Genomic DNA, 23575 nt, shown 5'->3' with positions numbered 1-23575 from the left:
TAGACTTTGCAGTTGAACTTGAGACATCTTGTAAACAATAAGTAGTCTGGCCCCTGTCTGGACGAAACTGGCCAAAGGACCTGAGGCGCACAACAGCCACTGGACGCAGGAAGAGGGGGAAATGACTGTAAACACTATAGTTGGGCCTCCAACATTGCCCATAGAAAGCCGTGTTCAAGAGCTACAAGGGCTAGAATCGAGACTGCAGATACTCTGGGGTGGCATAACTTGGGGGGGGGGTGGGGGGGGGGGGGGGGGATAAGGACACTGCAGACACTATAGAACTGATATTACCAGCAACTCGAAAGGACAACCATCCGCAGGCTGGATATGAGTTAAACCTATGACGTACAAGACCTTTCTCTGTTAATGATATTATATTGTGATATGATACTGTGATGCTGTGATGCTGAAAAAAGCTTTAACATAGGCCTACGTTTCCTCAGAAGTTTATGTTAGGGTATATTAGTCTTTTATTAACTACACAGTTTTTGTTCACAAAGTATTTGCCTATTTGTTTAGCAGTAGACTATATATATGTTGGTTAGGTTTTTTATACCACGAATGCACACATTTCAAACAATATCAACATTGAACCTAATAAATATTTCGATTCTGTTAAAAACCCATTTGGGCTAAATATCATATAGCCTACTCTCCGTTTCAAAAGACCTACAATCCCCACCGGTTGCAAAAAATGCCAACGCAATTAGACTATATACACATTTTTCCGTGTTCCTGAATACTGTTTTGACTTGTAAATCTGTCTATGATTCATCTATTCTCAGTAGGATATTCTGTTGACCAGCCTATTTCGCATCAACAGTATTTTATGTTGGGTTACATTTTCATTCCACCTCATGTTTGGCAACTCATGGGTTTTCTGTATATATGCCCGTTATAAAGATGCCAACATCAAACAGTTCAATGAATTAATACCATTTGAGCAATGCTTTACCTACATGCAGGTAGCAGGTAAACATATGGGCAATTATGAATTATGAAACCCAAATAAATTATATAGAAACAGGTAGGCCAACATCGGCATACTGAGCATTCACAGACTATTTGCTATGACATAAATGTGGTCAGTTTTCAACGTTTGTTCATGCAGTTTCAGGGGACCGGAGAGCAGCGGTAGGGGTGTTGATGTTGACAAACAGAAACACAAGTTAGAACTCTCTCACGCGCTAATGAGTACCAGCCCACCCGCGCGCAATGGCACCACATCATAGAATCCGTTCCGATTGAGAGGCTAAAGACCGCCTGCTCAAACCGACATCAACATAACTTTAAAACTAAGCAGTAAAATAACCAAATGTATTGGCATACAACACACAACTCATCTGTGAAATTTTACAGGGCACAACAATTACGTTGACCTTATAAATGTGAGTTGGTTTTGGAGGGATGTGAGTCAATGGGCTGCATTGTGTTGTTGTGCGACCATGTACTTTATCATTTTCACCGTCATTGAAATAATTTACGTACTGACCTCCAGGCGTGGAATGTTGTTATTGCAACAGTTGAAATGTTCTGGTTATCTTTGGTTATATATGAATATCAATTACAACGCGTGAACAAGCAGTTATACGCCTTTTGGTACTGTAGTTTATACCACTATAATATTTCCTGTACTGTAACAATCTGTACTATTCCAATAGTCTACGTATATCCACATTCTGAACCATCGAGCAGGTTTGGTTATTTCTGAAAACAATCCCCATCCCTCACATCAACCTGCCTGTCTACCTCAAACCCATTCCATGGTGTCCAGGAACATTAAAATCCGTAGGCCTACATCTGGATGTGTTGTGCGATGCTAATGAAAGGCGTGGATATTTTTAGCAGTCCCCCTTGCACGAGCCCGCTGGCATCACATGGATGTGGTCCAGATGTGCAGGGCCGCGCTCGAGCAGAGGTGTCTGCTACCTGAATCACCAGCATGTCAGAGGCCGAGGCCCAGTGACCTTGCTAGTATTTTCTGGACGCCATTCCCATATTTTCTGCGGCAAGCTGAATTTTTGTGTCATGACGTGGGTGGTTTATCAGCACTTCACGCCAGACATGGTTTTGCCCTGGAGGACAACGGATTGTGATGGACAAGTGCTGACGCCAGGTGCTGGGGTGTCTAAAAGTAAAAATATAAATTAAACTAGTAGGCCTAACAATGCCATTCGAGTATTAAACTATCAATGTTGCCATATAGGCCAGGATTCATACATGACCTTAACAATATAACATGACAATCTTTCGGTCTTCCTTATTTGGCTGAGTTGCTATTTTACGCACTGGCCTCGAGGAAATCAGTCCTGTTGTTTTTATTTTGTGTTTTATGTGTATTGAAGTTGTCTCATTGAAAACAAATTAGAAATATCTAGGACGATTACCATACTGTTTCCTTCTTCTCCATAACATGATTTTGTCCTCTCCCACTATCAAACAAACCACGTTGCAACACTGTGAAAAACCAAGCCTTCCATGTCTGTCTAAATGAAAGAATCATTCCTCGTCACTTCCTACGTATCCAAACAGGATAGTGCCACATGTATGCAAGGATATAGCTGTATTATTTGGGTACCCATCTTTGGAAAAAAGACTGGACTATAGACATGTAAATGTGTGTTCCTACATAATTGCAAAGGGTCCAAGAACGAGGTCAATATTTTTCTGTTATTGACAGTCGTTTATTCTGGTTTTATATATTTTCTGTGAAGGTAAAGACTTAGAACCTCTATTTTCCTAATGACGTAGACAATCTAAGAAATGTATGTTTTACATGCAATGCATGATAGATTTTCAATAATTGGTCGCAGTGATGATTGTGATATATTTCCGATAGTTTACAGTATAAGTGATTTGATGAAGAACGTCCCTAAATTCAAAGGATTTAGTCATATTGCCTCCACTGAAGCTGGTTCTCAAATGCAGTCTACAGAAGCTTGTTGAAGTAAGTACTTTAAGTAGTTTATAAATGCTGGTTTATAAATGCATTTGAGCTTCGGGCTGTGCAATAAATTGCGAGTATACAGTTGTGTTAAAATATAATGGGTCCATTTGATATGAATTCATATGCACTGTCAGAGAGGAAGAGAGCGCGTGTGATCATCCTGCAGTTGGTTCTCTTTCGCCATCTTGTGTCGTTGTACGTGATGTGCAACAAAGTTAGGCGACACAAATGCTACAAGACAAAACATAACAGGCAGCTGCACGGAAAATATCTTCAATTTGAACTCAAAAGTGAAGAAAAAAAACCGTATTGAACAAATATTAAAACGTTGTATGATATAAGAGCAGCATGTTGTCTCAGTTCTCAGGGGCAAATGCTGGCTTTGTTCTCTTCCGCGGTCACTCAAGGTCAAATGAGATCTGAGAGCGAGAGACTCTGATTAGAAGGCGGCCGGTGTTTTTTACAACCCCAAAACTCGTCGGTCTCCCCCAGTGACGACATTGGCCGCTCGTTTTACAGGAAGCCTCTCTTTATTGAATTGTTCTCGCGCTGATAGGCACGCGCGACACCAAGCGTGTGTTCGCCAACTTAATTGTCTGTCACACACAGTAGAGTCACTGAAATACACAACAGTAAAATACTTCACCCCTGTCAAGATCAAGATTGTCTGTCATCACATACAAAAGAGGGAAAGGAAGAAATACTACAGTTTTTTATGTGTCCTCTTCTGAAAATCTAAGGTCTTAGTAGACTATATAAATTAAGCTGGCCTACCTGTCTCTCTAAATGCTAAACTTTTGTATTTGGTGTTGAATAATGGGATCTGGAATCTTGGCCTTCTGACACACAAAAGTGTTTCTTTTTGTACCTAAAACACAAATGGTTTATTTGTTCAGTTGCAATAAATTGACTCATTTGTATGATGGCTGGAAGTGGAAAAGACAACATCTGTCTTTATACTATTGTCTGATTGGGTTTTGGTGACGCAATTCCCATGTGAGAACAACAATAACCTATATTCAATATTCAAGCCTGTACGAGCTAGTTGAGTCAACCTAACACTACCTTGGTAAAACGGGCTCTGCCTTCAATGCACTGGTGTACTACTGATAACCCTGTTTACATGGGAAGCGACTGGGCTTTACTGGGCATAATTAACCAATCAGTACCTAAGCCTCCAACTAGATATGACGGGTGGTTGGCTCAGAGAAGACCAATCATCGCCTCCTCTTCAGCCCTGGAGAGGAGGCTTGGCTGTCAGATCATAAATGATGCATGGCGACACAGAACTGTGAAGGAACTCAGATAGGCAAACATTTTAAAGACTTGCAGAATGCTTTGTTGAAATGTGCTGGGATTAAAGATATGTAGGGATTTGAATGCTTAAGACATAATGTTTTTTTTTTTTTAACAGTTTCTCAAGCATCCATGTGCTGCTCCCAGCCAAACTATTTGTAGGTAACCACTGCAAATAATACAATTTTATAAGAATGCCTGGATACATTAAGGGTCGTTGCAAACACCCACCTGAGCAAAAACTAACGAGATTATCTTGAAATGTGGGCTATTAATTTGGGCTACTTATGTTTGTCCTGCCGTTGCCCATCCTCTTTTTGAAACGTCGCTTTTAGAGCCAACTAAAATGAAGGGAAAACATGGATTCGTATCCCAAGCTGTATGACACAACATTGCCATCTGCCGGCCGTGGAGTGGTATGGTACACGGTGGCAAACCTTCACTCGTGTCTCTTGGGTTTCATTTGGCCCCAGCCCCATTTTACAAGACACCACATTCAAATATTTGCATCAACACCGAAAAATACCCAATGTATTAAATAATATTTAAGACAAAACATTTAAACACGTTTATACATCTGTATACGTTTCAAATGTATTTCCTGGATGCAGTGCAGATACCTTTCCTAACATTATAATGTCTGGATTTGGATTTCCCTATCTTTTAGACGCGCATCTTGATAGTTTTTGCTCTAAATGGTTATTGATTTACTTTCAGAAGTTTCTTTATAGAATTGTAGATATGTCCATAAAAAATAAGGTTGCTTTTGCCAAGAAATTGGTAGTCTATTGGTGGTCTATTTCCGTTAGGCCTAAAACATTACCAAAACAGTAGGCCAATTATGACAACAACAAAAAGGAAAAAATCCACACAGAGGCTATTGTAAATCTATCTTACATTTTTTTTTATTATTATTATTTTAACACTACATCCCCAGAGCTGTTTGGATTAGTATAGACTATTTTGCTTTTCAGAAAAAGTGTTTCTAATTCAACAGACTAACAACAAAACTTGTGGTACTGCGGTAAACATTGAGCTGAAAAACCATGTTAACAAGACAATTAAACACAAATTAATGAAGGAGGCCTTCCAATGCTAGGATGGGTTTCTTCGAACTTGACATGAACTTATTCTATGATATGCTTTTGTTATTCATAGGCTACTAGACGTTAAATAGCAATCTTCCCAATAACATCTAGTACGAATAACATGCTCCAATCTATGGCCGTTGTAGAAGACCTACCCTTTACTGATCTTAAAGTCTTAAAATAATGAGATGAATCATTCAGTGTTGACCGATGTTAATATAAGTGCCTTTCTTGATAAAAACAGTCTTTTAGAATTCAGACAATGTTATTTTAAATGATTTATTCTACTATTCAGATTCAAATTGTTATTATGCCTTTATGTTATCTTTTATTTTAGCAATAGGCTAGACTACTCGTGTTCAAGAGGCCATTTTAGAGCACGTGTTTGGCCTCCTAAACTCAAGGTTAGACGTTAGCATTTTGCTATGATTATTTGAAACTGCAATAACTGGGTTTAATTATCCTGATGCATTCACTTTTCATAAAAATGGTCATGCAAGCATGGACAGTAGTGGATTATAGTCACCAAAAAGCCTACCATTCTATCTTAAAGAGAGAAAATCTGCATAAGATCGATTCCATTACCTTCCAGACTAGCAGCCTAGTATTTAGAGCCTTTCTCAGTTGTAAAACTTTACAACAATCTGGGGGCTTCGTCGTCATGGATACAGTTATACGAGTTTGACCGATGATCGTCTCACCATTCGTAGGGGCCAGCAATTCTGTTTGTGATTATGAAAAAGGAATGCAGGGAATATGGAATATGTCATTGCTCACACGCTTAAGTTAGGGGGTTAAAATCGTACTTTGCAGATAGAGAAGTAACCTATTCTATCAAGACGGCTAGCACATGGGCATCATTCCAAACGAGTCCCCCTACTAATGCTTAATGGTTTTAGTGCGGCCCGCCAGACAAAAGGTAAACAGGCGCGTAAGACTGCTGCTGTCAACGTCAAAACTGCAGTGTCTGGAATACAAAATTAGGCCGTAGACCGGCCAGAACCCTTTTGGAATTACTCTGCCAAATGAAAATGAGAACAGCGTGTGGTTTTGGATACTGTTGCCTTTTATCCCCTTCCTCAAAGCATTTGTACGCCAACATCCTCGAGATCTGGTAAGCTCTGGCGACTTTGTAACATCTAAGTTCGAATAGAAGTAGAGGGAACTTATTCTTTTTAAACAAGGAAATGTCTGGTTTGTCAAATGACCTAGAAGGACAGGCCTTTTGGCAAACCTGGTTCAGCTTTTTCACAGTAATATGGAAGTTAATGCGATAAAAAAGGGGTTCATTTGATTGAAAAGTAGACACATTTCAATCAAAGACAATACCAGGATTAAAATGTCAATACATTGATTGAATACATTTCTGTTATGTACGCCTAGTTCTATTTGTATGACTGTAATTCTAGAAGAGTCTAGTAGGCCCAATAATCAGTACTGTTTCAATAGAATAATTGACTTAAATATTTTCTCAGTTTTCCTAGGCTGTATTATGTTTAAATTTACAAGGAGTGCATTGCACAAACAATCTTGTTTCTTCCGTGTAGGTCTAACCTGCTTGTCTCAAGTGTTGGGTCAATATAGAACTTTTCGATTGAGAGCAGGGTTTTTAATTGCCGATTATGTTTTAAGGTGAAATCTAGGGAATATATGTAGCATATTTAAACAAACATTTCATACAGGATTTCAACAGAAATGCTACGTAACCGGCACCCGTCGTGGTCGGTACAAATTTCACACACAGAATCACTTCGGTTCTGTGTGTTCAACGTGGCAATAATTTTCTAACATTGCAGCTTAATAGCGACATCTGGGGGCTGATATGGTTTTTGGTTGCGAATGACTTCTGAATATTTTCAGCAGTCTAACTCACCATTTAAGTGAACATGACCTCCCGTTGCAACTTTTCTCAATCCTCTTGTCCCCGAATTCATGCTGTGTTTGCACAGATAGCCCACAATATGATTTGCCCTAAGATTTCCCCACGTCTGTTATCCCTGGGCAAGGCAGACACATTTAGCACAGGCCCCATGCTCCTGAATGACACTAGTAACTGCTGGCAAAAGTATAGTAAAAAACGTAACATTTAAAAGTTTAGTTGTTAATGTAGTATAAGTAAGACCACCAACCCCATTGTTCTCATTGTTATACGTCGTTCAACTTGCTATACTGATACACAGTTACACCTTTTCAACCTGTCGAAAAATGTCGGCCCACACACTGGCTAAATGTCTGACTGAAACCTCCATTCACTCCAACCACTGTGGGCTAGTACAAGGCCTACTACTTTTTATTTTAACTTGAGGTTGTCCTAGATCTAATTTCAAGACATGGTTAATAATTGTCTTACCAAACCACACAAAACTACATCCACATTGTTTAAAAAATAAATAAAACAAAAGCTATTATTTTGCAACGATTTAAAATAAATTGAATACTTTCTTCGTTCCTGAAAATAATGAGGTTCCGTATAATGAAATTGCCTGTCTTTGAAGTTAACGTTTAGATTATACGTTTTATTTTGTTTTTGTCAGTTAGAGTCCTTGTAACAAAACAGAAAGGTATTGTTATGACATACATCATTATTATAAATATTGTAATAATTGTTATCATGAGACAACATTTCTTATACATGAGACTACATTTCAGGATACATTTATAGTTTGTAGTAAGTAATGTAGGATACTTGAAAAATAGTTGAGAACACAATATTTACTTTAATGGTCATAATTATTTTTCCTGGTTATTCGCTAATATCCTCAGAAATTTATATAAATGTATAGTTTGTGCCGCACAATAATATCTGTCATAGCAGAGATTTGGAAAATATGCTATCAAGCAGTCTTTTAAAGTTATTATACAGCCGGTGGATTTGTGCGTAAATGCCTGTGCGTAATAACCGCCGTACTGTTATATTTAAGTATAATTTAGCTTTTTATAGTTACATTATTGCTTATTATTTTGTCCGATAAAGAGACAATGTGTCATTGAGAAGTAATGAATTGTGTAAAGTAATTGTTATGAAATATGCTTCTGTTAATTAAACCGATATCAAAGGCTTGTATTTGTTCAACCTAATAGGCCTACGTTGAGTGGGGGTCTTAAATAGTATGCACGCCTATGATTACGTACAACATTTGGTGTGGATTTGAAATTGGAATGCACATATTGTTAGATTTAGGTTTGTCATCAAACTGAATTTGATTAAGAATTCTTCAACTTGATGTCAATAACATTGTGAAACCATTTTAAGAGCCAAGGGTATTGTTTTGTGAGTTGGAATTACGCACTGACGTCAATATTTGCAATTAGTTGAAAATTACTTAAACGTGAGAGTAGATAGAAAACCTGCAATCTATTTAAGTAATCATTACACGTGAAGTTCTCATGTGGAGATTCGGTACATTTGGATTAAACCTGCAATACAAGGGGCGGAGCCTGTCCGTGAACCCGAGACGCCATTGGGTCCCAATCAGGAAGCTGCTCGCTGTAACCGTTTCTATTTGAGAAAACCAAATGAGAGCGCCCCTCTTGCCGTCGCTAAAACATGCCCTAGCAATGTCATACTCTGAGAGATCCGTTTTCACGGCTTCCTCGGTTAACTCTTTCATGGATTGCGGTCCGAATGAGCCCCCTACTGTGCCCCAACGGCACCAGAGCAACGAGCATTCTGATCTGGACATCAAAGTCCAGACTAACTGGGGTCCCACTCCTGTGCCACTCACGGCCGTAAACGGAACCATGAGCCAGCACCAGCCGTCGCAGCCCCAGGACACAGCGACTCTGCCGCGACACCAGTTTAATCGTGGACTCGTGGACTGGAACGAACCACACTTCAGTCCAGTACGGGTCCAACTGGCCAGCGCGTGCCCTTTTAGCGCGTCAAACAGAAAAGATGACTCCTCCTATGTGACTCTGGAATCGAATCCCCGGTCCAAACCTTCGCCGGACGTGTCCGCCTTCACGAGACTAATGACAGAAATGGGTTCCATGACGGGAAGTTCGGATCCAATTCAAGGCTATTTCCGTCCCGAGCACTCCTACTCTGGGATTAAAGTCCACGGGTACAGTAACGTAGGGGATCATCATGGCTTGTTAGACGAGGCCAGCAGCTCGCCGGGCGCTTACCACACATCAGGCTCGCGCCATCTGTACAACTTGAGCTTCCCCATGCAGCCATGTCCAGACTCTGAAAATACAAAGCGCGTTGACGAAGACTTGGCGCTGGGCAGCAGTGAGTTTCCGGCCCACAGAAGCGAGAGCAACAGCAGTAGTAACAGTATCACCACGTTGACCATCGGTCAGACTATGGAAGATGTAGTTGTAGGTTTACGACAGGACGAGACTATCTCAGACTTGCCCGAAGGCGGTGAAACCCCTAGACGGGGGATACAAGGTGGGTATGAAAGAGAGAACAGATAAGAGGGCGACCATGGCAATAGCCACAGGAAAACACGATCCCAGTCTAGGGGGACAAGGTGATTTGTTTACGAAGGCAGTTAAAAGGAAGAGGCAGGAGAGCACAAAGGGTGTCATTGCACAAAATTAATTTATTACACCGAACCACTCTCGCCAGGATGAATGCAGTCCATTTTACTATGCTCTTTTGAACATCAAAACAGCGGAAGGTTCCTTTGTAGGAAGAAAAAGCTAGTGTACCATTGGCTGTGGACCCAGGTTTATGCCAGGGTGTATAACTGACTGGCTTTCACAATAATAATGTAAAGTTGATTATTGCGTGCATTTTACGCCAGTGCTTACTAAATAAAAAAATATAGCGTATTTCATAACAGTTCATACAAAATAATCGAATGGTCATACCGAAAGGGAGGAAATCATGTGTAAGATCTACCTAGTTATAAAGAGAAACATTTTCGCAGTACTGACGTCATCCAGTGAACCAATATTGACGTACATTTCCTCAGGTTGTAGGCTAACATCGTTACGCACGAGATTTGATGATCAAACAAATGAATAACCAACACTTTGAGGTAAATATTTAACTCTAGAAATCTAGCATAGCCTATAATGTTTATTTCTTTTGAAACAATGATATTAATCCAGACCATAAAATGCAAATCTGTCAAATGTGCTTTTGGACTGCACGCCTATTCTGAGTATTGAGTATAAACATTTCAATTAAGGCAAAATCATTGCAATAAATAAAATGCAAACAAATATAGACTATTTTTTTTCATGAGCCATAGGTGACTGTGTGCTTTGCCGTTTTGGCCAGACTTAACACATGTCTCAATTGGATTGAAAACTATAGCCTGTTCAAGGTGTCATGGAAAAAAAGCTGCAGTTTCAAACGTTAAATCAGTAGTCAGACAAAGTTATCATAAAATCCCCTATAAAGTTATTGTAATTCTTATAAGCAAACAGGTAGCCTAGGTAAACGTAGCCTACACATCCCAAAGCATAATCAAAACATAGTCTGTCAGGAAATACCTACACTCCTTACAAAACAAAAACGACAACCCTGCTTGTTGTTTCGTATTCACACAATCACGCTCACATACATATACAGGGGGAAAAAAGAAATAGTCGGAGGGAGATAGTTTCCCCTCTTATAGCCTACTAAAATAAATAGGCCTAAACAACCAGGTGATTCCCTCGAGCCAATTAGAACCGAGCATACTACTGATCCACCAAAACCATACATGCAGCTCCTATACGCTGTACTATTTAGACATAAATTGTCTTCTCGTTTTGACAGAGGATGCCACATTTGAAAACGCAGCCAGTGGATGGCTGTCAGCTAAGGCGGGTAGGAAGAAGCGCTGTCCTTACACCAAATACCAAACACTCGAGCTGGAAAAAGAGTTTCTCTTCAACATGTATTTGACTCGAGAGCGCCGCCAAGAGATCAGCCGCAGCGTCAGCCTCACCGACCGCCAAGTAAAAATCTGGTTCCAGAACCGACGCATGAAGATGAAGAAAATGACGAGGGAACACAGGACAAGGGATGCCATCATACATTTTCCCATCTGATGGATGTGTAGATATATCCCTAGCCATGTCTGTTGCCTTGTCAAACGCGATGCACAGAATATGCTATGGACTGCGCGCTTAAAGCACGGGCTGATGATGCAACCTCCAGGCAAGTGTGGACTGTGGATTGACATGGAGATACCGGCCCTGTTCTTCAACGGATGGGCTGAATTCACGCCTTCTGTCTGTGTTCCAAATGTTTGCATGATGATATGGTGGCGCCTGACCATCGCACTTAATTTAATTTTCTCTCCCCCATTGTCTCACATATTATTTTATAGAAGCACTTTATTTATTCACTGTCAAAGCAACGGTGGAGTAGTTGTTTTTCAATGTGTAATTGAATGATTGGTACGTTTCCAAACTGAACGAAGATTGTGTACATGTCGTGCGTAATGCAATAGAGAAATGTTTTTTAAGGATCCCCTATTGATCACGTGTTATTTATTTTGGATGCATGTTTGTAAGATTTTGACGTGTCTTTACTAGCAAACTGCGTTTAATAAGCACAAAACATTGTTTGTATAAAAGGCAGATTAAGAACATGCACAAATGTCTTCTTTTTAAACATAAATTGATAAATCTTAACGAAGACTGTCTACTATTTACGTAAAGCAATGCATGATTGGTAACTTAATCCTTTTGTGTTTGTTTTCTAAAATAGAATGTTGAATAAAGAGCTGAGATTTCTTTGACAGCGAGGGCGACATTATTATGAATTTTGTCAATACAAGTAGATTGGGAGAAGATTTTTCTGGAGGTCTGTGCGCTTTGGTTACAGATAACAGGCCTGAATAGATTTCTTTGAAATGTGAGACGACAAGACGCTTATCTCTTGAATTTCTCTAAAAGTTTCACGTGGGAATTTTTTAATTGTCCATTTTTTTTATTTGTTACTTTAGGCATATATTATTGCATAACTGGCTTTCCAAAGACACATACTATTTGATCATACCAATTCCAAAAAACTATAACCATGTCTGCCAACCTTAGGTAGCGTAAATGTAGACAATGAATACTTTTTACTCTATATTTGGCCACACATTATTGTATTCGACATTGATAACAGTATAAGGCTTGCAGTAGGCCTATAGCATGTTGCACTATCATCTATTGATCTTTTCAAACGCTCTTGCTTACGGATAATGTCGACACACGGATACTTATTATTACAATTCCATAGGTGTTTCTTATCTGCCACTATAGTTGCTATTTTGCTGGTTTTAGCTACATTTTTGCACCAGATTTCTCACAGACAAGTGTTGGCACGATTTAGCACTACCTTCCTACATTTGAATTTAGGAGTTCAAAAGCCAAGTTGCAGATGGCAGAGTTTCCGCAGACTTGCCCAGTGTCTGTGCCCCCTGCCAACACTGCATCCTCTCCTGCCCGCTATTATTCTTCTTTTCCAGAAGAGATGTAGTCATACAACATCATGCAGTACTGTTGTATATCTTATTGACTGTACCTCACTTATGTTCATGGTACACTGATGCGCCAGTGTGAATGTATTTTGCTATCCTCTGCGCTTTCCGTGCATATCCAAACAATTTCATGCTTACTGTATTTGTTTCTGCCAATTATCTTCTTCAAAAATGTAGGTGTTGTATGTGGAGAAAAGTAGTAACACATGCTTGAACTTCCCAGCGCTGAAAAAAATACAGCTGTTGGCCTTTTGTCTTCAGATGAGCCTACCTCGTATGTTGCTCCAGGGCAGCCATGTTATAAACGCACCATTTTAAGTGTCACTGCGCTGTCTAGACCCTCCCAGTTTTATCAGGGGCAATTGACAGCCCGTTTATTGTGGCCTCAGGAAGTCAAATTACGGATGTGTCCGGGGCATTATATTACTGTATTCGTTGTATAATAGCTATAGTATTGCCTGTTATAAGGAATGACAAAGAAGTCTGTATAAACTGTAGGTGTTTTGCCAACATGTTAAAGGTCCCTCGTGCATTTCAGTTGAAATCCCCAGTGTGAATGCTGTTCACTCTAAATGTGGAATTGTGGTTTTTTTTCCTCTTATTCACAGCTTGAAGAAAGCCGGCCTGGATACTCTAATGCAGTGTGTGACAAACTAATCTCGGCCTCAACCAGTCTCTCCACCCGAAGCTGATCTGTGATTTAGGTAGTTTCAAGTTGTTGGGCTGGACGCTTGATATCACAGGAACCTGAAACTGCCTGAATTACTCCAGCGTAATGCATCAACGCCCTGCGCATAATGGACTATTACGTCGAGGAAAACGAATCCTGACTACATTCTCTATTGAGAGACTATACGGCGTTTTAGTTTGAGCCTCACAATTATAAAAGGCTATTCTATAGAAAATAACCTCCTGTAGTTTTTTTTCTCCACCATTTCACTTTCACTGTCAACGTGTATTGTGTAGTGGGGGAACTGGCCATTTAGGCCTCCCCAATCGCCCGTACACACTTGGGTGTGATGAACGTTCCTTTACGATCATCAGTTCATTTTCAAACATAATATGTTTTATGAAGTACAGCACGCCCTGAAGCTGTAAATCTGCTCCATCTAAAACACAGCAACGCACATCTCTCTCCCTTTCTCTCTCTCACACACACACACAAGCACACACACACACACACACAAGCACACACGCACACACACGCACACACACACGCACACACACGCACATTCTCTGCCCAACTCATTTTGGCGTTTTTTTTTTACTTTGCGTCAAGGGAAGGAGGCCTCCATATGATTTGCTAGACATTTAATAGCACATTAGCATTTACCATCTTCAATACGTTCACAGTTAGCTAGCTTTTGTCATATTGCACTACGGTACTACACATTATTCTTTTGCTGTACATATTTGGACTCAATAAAAGATAACAAAACAAACTAAAGGCGATATAGTGCAGACAATATGTTTATTTGGTTCACAAACGTAACTTTAATTGAACAGTTTCTCACTGTTAATACTTTTTCCTTCGCATGTTTCATTCTTCAGGAATGCCCGACGGTTTGTTATGATGAAACAGATTAAATTATACCATGTTTGTATCTATTACTCTATCGATATGACAGAAGTTTGGAATATCCTTCAAGATGGGCGAGGCCCAGTCATGGGAAATCCATCAGAAATGCAAAATGTCTCTCTCGTGCACCCTCTCGCTCCCTCTGTGGGTGTGTGTGTGTAAGAGAAAAGTGATCTTGAAATGTAAAACTTGATCAACAACAGTGATATCATTGGAAACACATGGTTCAACATTCCATTTGCAGAGCTGTGTTGTAGATAATGTGCGAGTATCCACATCACAACCTTCATATGCCAGGCTATGGCACAACACACCAACGATTTTCAAAACATTCTTTGGTAAAAATTTCACTTAGAAAGCTTTCAGACAATAGTCAAAACAGTTTGGGCATCCAACCAAAATGGTCAACTTCTCATTAATATATAAGTTACATTCACCATACAATGATATGTATTTAGGATTGCGAAGTTGATCTTTTGTGCTAGGATATTATAAGAAACAGTTGGTTGAAGGTATAATAACGTATAGGAAAATAGTTAAATATACAATTTATGATCAAATAAATAAGTCAAGAGAACAACAGCATTGTTCAATGATTACACATTTGCAGTATTCTTAAGTCATACCATTGCCGCCATTGTTTCGTAACACAAATATTGCATTTTCATGCAGGCATATAAATCATTTGGCAACATCAGAGGTCATTTATGATTGGCCTTATACATTTGTAAATAAATGGGCTCGCAAACTTTAGACCAAATTACAAAACTGTACGAACAATTATGTTCCACAGCAACACAAACATACACACACACACACACACGCACACACACACACACAAACAGACAGATACACACACAGTTTTCTCTGATAATAAATTGACTTTAGCTCTAAAATACACCATAATTCGCAACAATGCAGAACGTGTGATGGATAGCGGGGGTGCCACAAGACTTTGTGGAGCAAATAAGTAATCACATAGAATACAAAACTGACTATATGCATACACATGCAGACACGTCTCTGAAAAGGATATTTCCCATTTGTCGTATATGACTTTATGACCAAAACAACATAGACTAACATACATAACGATCTGATTACAATGTATTCACTGCATTGAGTTGATTTGTGACGTAAAGTGATGTAATAGGACACCTGTGCGTGCGTTTAAAAAGTAAATGTTAAAAATTGTATTTTGGTGTTGTACAACATGCTACTAGTCGCTTAGCATTTTAATACTTTAGTGAGTCGGTTTAGTTTACTATAAAACTCTTGCAAAAGTTTGATATTTTACGCAAAGGCTTACGTGAGTTTATAGCTTTTATATCTACAGCCTGATCAATGATAAATTGCGTGTAGTTTATCATTTGGAAACCTGCGTTTGTAAATATCCGGATGTAAGCCCTTGCTTCTAACTGAAGTCTGTCTTTACTTATTCCATGCTCTATGCAGATCTTGTTTTTAAGATTCAGTGCTGGAATGTAGCGAATTATGTCACTTGCTCAACTTGCACGGGTGGAGTTTTTACAATCAGGACTGCAATGTTCCAGTTGTGTAAGGATTGGGCATACAGTGGGACATTTTGTCAAAATAGCATGCAGATGAGTTTCAGCATCATATCACAACACTATGGCTTTAGCTAACTGTGTTACAGAAATTACGCAGAAGTAAGGCAAATCCTATCCATTGCTATATTAACAGGCAGCTGGTTGAACTCAAACGCAGAACATAGAATCCTCGTTGCGTGGCAATTGATGAAAATATAAAGACTTAGAATTAGGTTAAATTAGGCCTACTTCAAAAACGGAAGGCGCATTATTAGAGATGGGACCCATCAAGGCCGTGGTCGAAGCGAAAGGAGATTCAGCTGGCTGGATGCGTAGAAATGTAAAAAAGAAAAAAATCGGTTTTCGTGTCCCTCTTATTAATCAAGAGCATCGTTGGGTTGCAATCTTCGCCTTGGAATCCACCATGATCCACATTCATCCTTGTTTACCTTTTGTATCTGAGCATTGACTGAGCATTTTCATCTGCTGCAATGGTATAGAGCAGTTGTTCACGGTCCCCACTATAGGCCATATATCAGACCTATAAAAATCAAAGCTGCCTGATGTAGTATTTTATTATAGTATTAAACTACCAAAAAAGTTCAAGTACTTCTTCCATAAAGACAGGGCATTGCCACGCACTCATGTTTAATGCGCTCGTTAAGAGAAATTACTGTTAATCTTCCAATAAAGCGTTAACATAGTATTCTACACCAAACACAATTAGAACGAGGACAATAATAAAACAGACACGTGAGGTATGACTTCTCACATTTAAACTCTGAAACATGAAACAACACTAAAGGTCTGGCGGTAGGTCAGTATATGAACAACCAGAAGAAAATGTTTTGGCGTAAGTTGGATTTTCTTGAGGCTATTAGACAAATACGCTATAGGCCTGTATTGAATAGACCTCATGTGTTCAGTGACACTGCTCTGAGAATATTAAATTGATAAAGAAAATTATGTCCTCACTCATTTTGTCGACCATTGTTTCCTATGGGCTATGCATTTTCATACACTATGTCCAAGGGATGCATAATTTAACTATCTCCGACCAACGATAGATGTAGGCTCTAGATGTATGGACGCTTTCCCATTTTTCATTTTGCATATTGCATAAACAAGACAATTTACTTAGAGAGGAATGTGTACAGCTAGAAAAGAGAGTCCCTTGGCGGATTGATTTACGCTCCATTGACGCTTTATCAGGCTCACGAAAAAAGTCTGACCAATCATTTCGCTCCAAGCTCACAGCCTAGCAACCCAGCTCTACTTTGTTCGCGAGCGAGTTGGAGGGGAGACGCGGAGTGAAAAAAAATACTTGTATCTCACACGTTTTCCATTCAATGAACCGTGTTTTGTATAATGTCCGATAATGTCCATTTCTGGAACTCTGAGCAACTATTATGTGGACTCTATTATAAGTCACGAGAGCGAAGATTCGACATCAGCAAGGTTTTCCAATGTACAATACTCCAATACCAGGCAGCCGGGGGTTCACGGTGAGCATCCCGAGTATCCTTCTTGTAGCTTTCAACCTAAACCTCCCGTTTTCAGCTCGTCCTGGAGTCCCTTCAGCCCCCACACTTCAAATGGGCTTCCCGCGGTCTACCATCCTTACATTCCGGCTCAGCCCGTGCCTTCCACGGATACCCGATATCTCCGCACTTGGCTGGACTGCGCCCCGCGCCCCGAATCCCTCCCGGGGCAGGGGCAGGTCAAGATGGAGCCGTTACTGGGACACCTCGGCGAGCCCCCCAAAATCGGTGGACATGAGTATATTTTGGAGTCTTCTTCGGCGAGAGAGATGAATTCCGGCCCAGGCACCGGATTCGAAGACAATAAGGACATTTGTGAAGGTAACGAGGACAAAGAAGGGCCAGATCAAAGTAAGTTATAAAACGAGGAAGTGAACAGTCAGTAAAGCTTTTAAAGCTGCCATAAAATTCGGAACAAAGACAGGGCGAGTCATATAGGCTCGCGGTGCCAAATCTGCCTCCACAATGTGCATCCAGGTTACTTTGCTTTTGTATCAAACAGTAGTTCATATCAAAAACAGGTGATGATTTATACATATCCAGGGTGATGGATAAAGTCTCACCCCTTATGTTTTTCTGACACAGGCTATGTTTTAGTGAGCTTTAACGTGCGCAATGTTCTCCGGTTTCTGATGGGCCAGTTGGTTGTGGAATATAGGTTTTACTGCAGCTCTTTTAACTCTGAGTTGTGTGAGTTTTGGCACACAGTCTCTGCAGAGAGCAGGTTATCTGCGCTCCATTGCCCTTTAGTGCAGTTCATTTTGTCAGCAGCTTGTTGTAATCCAGTGTTAACTGTGAACATGCAGCTCCTGGAGAAAGTCTTCTCCTATTCAAATAAATGCCAAGAGCCTCTCACATCAAGTTAAATTGGACCGTACTGAAGGAAAGGCCTTTTAAATCTCTCCAATGTGTTTTGTGTAAATAACCTTTAGCTTTTTTAAGCACGTTCAGCGAGTGTTATGTTAAAACCGTTAATGTTGTTATCCAGAAAGGGATGTGGAATACGCCTACGATTTAGTTTTCACAAGTGTTTTGGAACTGGCGACGTTTTCTGGAAATAGGTTTTATTAATGGCGTTTCAGGGCTGGTGTGTGAGCAAGAGTCTGCCCTTTATGCCACAAAATAAATCTGAAACATTTTCCAAGTGAGACTCCAGTCAAGGATTTGACAAGTAGGCTCATCTGTCTGAACTCGTGACATTCGGTGGAGGAGGTTGGCAATCGGTGTTCTCAGTGACACACCATAGCAATGGTGGCGTTATGGAAAATACGAATTTTGTCTTCTTTACCAACAGTGCTTCATAAGATCATGCTTGAAAATTAATCACGTCTGTGGTTGGCCAAGAATGGAACCCATTCATGCGTGCTAGCCTATTTGACCAAGGCAGCCCTCTTGAATTATAGCAACTTTAGTGTGTAGCCTATTCTATGCGCCAAGTAAAACGCCCCGGTCCCCATGAAGTAGAGAGATTACGATAAATATACTTGAAACCTGAACTAAATCGGATGGGTCAGCATCCTGATGGATGGTCATTCGTGAGACGCCTGGGCAGACGAGGAATCGAACATTGATTTTAATCCACGAAATGGGCTGGCGAAAGCGCGAACTCAAATGGTTGGTGCGCAATATAATTCCCCTTTGTGTTGCCATGGGCGGCATTCCAGGATAAACTACGAGCAACAGCAATGAAGTTGAAAATTACACGTCCCTCTTTGTGCTCCTGGCGACTAGTGGGAGAAAAAAAGTTATTGCCCCTGAAGTTTATAAAGTTTAAGACCAACCTAAGTCCTCATTAATTGCGTGCTGGATGTTTGAACCGACTGTGAAAAAGGGAAAACCATCAGATTTAGGAGACGATCAATATATGAGAGGTTTTAGACGGTTTGAGCGAAATTGCTATGAGGCATTAAATGATATTGCTCTGTGTGCTATTATGTTTTCATACAGCATTGGTGACAAACACACCACATGCCATGGTCTTTTCTCTTCCCCCCCTCACGATCTTCCAACGACATGACCCTGTTAAACTTGTGTTGTTGGAGATTATGTCTAGGAACGTTCTCTTAAGTATTAAGATGGCAAACCTCTCTCACCGCCGTGTCCGAAGGCCGTAGATGGTTTAACATGGTTATCAATCACCCCTGGGGGTTGTCAATCCTTTCATGATAAAAATAGGATTGCGTCATCAGTTGGAAGATATTGGAGACAGTTGATGTGGTATTAAAGTGCGCATTTTGGGGCGTGGGCCAAGATTGGATTTCTACATGTAGCCTGAAGAAAAGTGCGGCCAGCGTGATCTTCAGTAGACCTACTAGCCCTCACGTGCACCCCCTATAGATGCCCAAATCCATTGGCCAAATCTATAACACCTCAAATAGGTCTGCTCGTTATGGTATAGGCAGCACCGAATGATTTGTCATTCAGTGACAGGCGAAAACCCTGACTTCTTTGGGGATGAATGGCGAGAGGTGATTATGTACTTGGGGAATGCGAAGCACCACTTTGCGTGTGACAAAGCTCACTTTTACCTCCAGAGCCCCGGAACAGGTATTTGTGTCGACTCTTAGTTGCAATCGATCCTTAAGAGTAATCACGCTCTACTCACTTCCCACTGTGTCCAGGCTCTGCATCCAAGGCCAAATACCCGTGCCAAAACAGTACATGTAGCTAGTGTAAAAAAAGTATAAACGCCTTGCATGCAAAAAGATCTGCATTCCCGGGCGAACCACGGAGAAGAGGAGGCGTCTCCGCAGACATAGCCTATACCCTAGGATATAGTTCCCCATAGCAATTTCCCCTAAAAAGGAGATAATCCACAACCGCTTTATAGGGGGATTGCATTTTTGTTTGGGCAAGGGTCTGAGTGTAATAGCGCCTTCATAGTTTGGATGCTTTTGGTTGTCTATGGGAGAGCGCGAAATAGCTTCCCCTCACAACCTTGCACGCTCCAGTCCCTAATTGCATTCGTCTGAGGTCTCGCTACCAAGCTGAAGGGTGGGGTAGTCATGACAACCGTGGTTTTGTCAGAAAAGTAAGGCACAATTGATGGGAGAAATAGCAAGCTGTAATTTACAAATCAAACCATCTCGTTCATCTTGTTTAAATTTAGACTTCATAAACACCAAAAGTAACTGAGATGTGGTTGTTTTCATTGGTTATAAATGTAAATCCTGTTCCATGCAGGAAGTAGGTATACACATAGGCAAGGGCCTTCTTACAAGGTAAACAATAAGCAATTATTTCCAAGGTCACCTTCAGCCCAGTGGAGGATGCAAACTGGCCCAGTTGCCCATTTTCACAATTAGGTTACAAAACATGTTAGGTAATATTGTTATGGGATATTGATTTCATAATAGCCTACCCTTTCTATCCGCTATATTGCCAGGCACATCCTGTTTGTACGCATGCATGTGTCTAATAGGTCAATGATGCCATTGCCATTGCATACACTGCTATATTCGAGGGGGTTGTCTTTGCCACTGAATAAAAGTTTTCATTCTGGTTTTCTCTTCTAGGTGACCCCTCTGCTAACTGGTTGCATGCCCGGTCTTCTCGGAAGAAGCGGTGCCCCTACACAAAATATCAAACCCTCGAGCTCGAGAAAGAGTTCCTCTTTAACATGTACCTCACGCGTGACAGAAGGCACGAGGTGGCGCGCTTGCTGAACTTGACGGAGAGACAAGTCAAAATATGGTTCCAAAACCGTCGGATGAAAATGAAGAAAATGAATAAGGACCAACCCAAGGAATAAAGAGAGACTTTAATGAGAGCAAAACCTCCATTACAGAAAGCCTGCTTTTCCCGGACTTATGCCCTAAAATGAACTGTATTTTACTAAGCAGGGACGCAAAGCGCTTGTTTATTACGCTGTATTTTTCATATCCAAGTCAAAAACACACACGTTGACATTACGGAAGGGCGGACCAAGAGAAAGAGCCCCCTTTCAGTGTAGAGAGGAGTGACCGACGATTCTTTTGCAAGCACTACTTTTATTGCTTATTTATTGCTTTACGCATGACACCAACGCTTCATCAGGAGCGAGAAAAAGGTGCTGAAACGTCGGTTTCATGTGATCATTAATAAATAAGAAGAACCGTTGGTGTTAAATATGTGTGCGACGTGAATTTTATTCAGTTTTGTTTATTTGTTCCATTCCTCCTTTGAAATCCCAAGATAGGATTGGGGATGTTGACTAAGGGAAATGTTTTCATAATATTATGGGATCAGTTGTGGGACCCTGATCAAGAACAGACCTGCCATGTTTCTGTGTGATTCAATTACAAAAGACATCACAATGAATTTGTGATATTAATAAATATAATTTGTATTATGAATAGGATAAGGTTATTGATCTTGCCTTTAGTGTGTTCTTCCTATTTGTCTAATTTTCATTTGTGTAATTATGATTATTATCTTAATAGTAGCCTAGCCAACACCCTTTCACTTATCAAAGTCACAAAACATCGTGTCTAATTGAAGTTATTTATTTGTAGACTTATGAAACCATAACCCATAATTGTACGAGCCTATTCCTTCTTTTTTAGAGTGTAGTTATATCTGAAATTAATTGTGGGTTAAAAGTAACGTTTACAAGTGTCCCACTCCGAATGCATGTTCTTACCAGTATATCGAGAGGTGGAGATATAGCTTACACCAACATTGTTTACCTGTGACTATTGCTACAAATGTATTTTGGGGTCTGATTGTTAAACCATAATACGTGTAATGGTAAATAGGCTGTAGAACATCACAAACAACTGGGTACCGTTTTAAGATGGGCCCCCATTTGCGTCAGGGAATTTCGATAATTAATACGGTCATGGCCGTGAGCCACGATTCAAGCATAGGCCCACATTGGGCACACACCCCTCCATAAACAAACAACCCTAGAAGTTATCTGATTTTAAATAACTGTCCCGAACATAGCTGAAATGTGTTTTTATCTTCACGGAACACTTTCAGATGGTTCTATAGGCTTACAAACAGTTCTAGGCTAAAGTTTTGATTTAGATTTAATGTGTGTCTATCCATAGGCTAAAGACGGGAAAGGCTCACAACAGTTTGATTTCCAATTCAAGTAGTTGTAAGTGAATAGTCACCCATTCAAAGGACTTTGTCAAATACTCATAATATGCTTTAGTAACTGCAAAATATATAGGCCTAGTTCTTTTTTTATTTTTGAACCAAGATGTCACATTGTCCAATGTCCAGAGTAAAAATGTTTACATGGTTTGCGCATGCCGATTATCCTAAAACGACATTTAGTTTTGTAGTTATGTTTGTGTGTTTAAGATATGAAATGTATCCAAATATGTTTTTGAATGATTTATAATTTATTGTAAATATGTAAACCGTTATTTTGAATTTTAAGTCAAAAAAAGTATAGGCCTACGTTGGTAAGATGTGACATCAGACTGTAGCCTTATTAACAGATTTATAGACGTCGTTTTACATGTTTGAGATATTGTTTACATGTTGTTTAGAATATGTGAGAGGTTACTGATTTAGCAGTTGTCGATATTCCATTATGTCTACTTATTTGAAGGCTGTACAAATACTGTTTCACGAGATGTTATTATGCCGACTTTATAGGTATTCTAAATTATAGCTGAAATGTTTTCGAGGCCGTATGTAGCCTATGGAGCTTGGTGGCAATTAGATCTCAAGAATACTCGCGCTCAAGCTTTCATCTCACGTATCATCTCAACTGGAAATTTCTCTTTTAATAACAGCTGCAGGATCTGCCGACTGATTCCACAATCGCCTCTCCTCCAATTGCTTGTTTTATATATATATATAAAATTACCCTGTTGTGTCCCCTCATGTAAATTGACATCAGTTGTGTTGTTTAGCCTTGCAATGATGGCACTGTCGATGCTGGTTTCGTATTAAATGAGTTTACATTAGAACACTGTGTATTCACTTTGCATTGCTCTTTGGAACTTCGAGGGATGTATTTGATTGCAAAAATATGCGTAATACGAGAATGCACATCTAGTTTAATGGAAGTTGACAGTCGTTTGGTCATCAAAGGTATCAGCATCATATCAGTTCAGTATTGGGCGCTAAATCACATAATATAACCATGTGCTATTCTCATATGAACAGTCCAGATTTCATTTCGTCTTTGAGTAGCATGTGTTCAAAATATGT

The 23575-nt window shown here is 40.0% G+C and overlaps 2 protein-coding genes across 2 annotated transcripts; both read left to right on the top strand.

The window, feature by feature from the left end:
- The first annotated feature begins 8868 nt into the window (after nucleotides 1-8868).
- Nucleotides 8869-12016, top strand: hoxb10a (homeobox B10a). The gene is made up of 2 exons (XM_047038491.1): nucleotides 8869-9730; nucleotides 11054-12016. Exons 1-2 carry the CDS (start codon nucleotides 8893-8895, stop codon nucleotides 11326-11328), a joined length of 1113 nt encoding a protein of 370 aa, XP_046894447.1. The 5' UTR covers nucleotides 8869-8892; the 3' UTR covers nucleotides 11329-12016.
- A 5146-nt stretch (nucleotides 12017-17162) lies between these two features.
- On the top strand, nucleotides 17163-23252 carry hoxb9a (homeobox B9a). Its single transcript, XM_047038519.1, has 2 exons — nucleotides 17163-17773; nucleotides 20938-23252. The coding sequence occupies exons 1-2, from the start codon at nucleotides 17260-17262 to the stop codon at nucleotides 21171-21173; spliced, it is 750 nt and encodes a 249-aa protein (XP_046894475.1). The 5' UTR covers nucleotides 17163-17259; the 3' UTR covers nucleotides 21174-23252.
- The last annotated feature ends 323 nt before the right edge of the window (nucleotides 23253-23575 follow it).

This window comes from Hypomesus transpacificus, chromosome 17 (assembly GCF_021917145.1).
Source record: "Hypomesus transpacificus isolate Combined female chromosome 17, fHypTra1, whole genome shotgun sequence".
NCBI lineage: Eukaryota > Metazoa > Chordata > Actinopteri > Osmeriformes > Osmeridae > Hypomesus > Hypomesus transpacificus.
The sequence above is the reverse complement of the archived record's forward strand: the minus strand, read 5'-3'. Positions and strand labels throughout refer to the sequence as shown.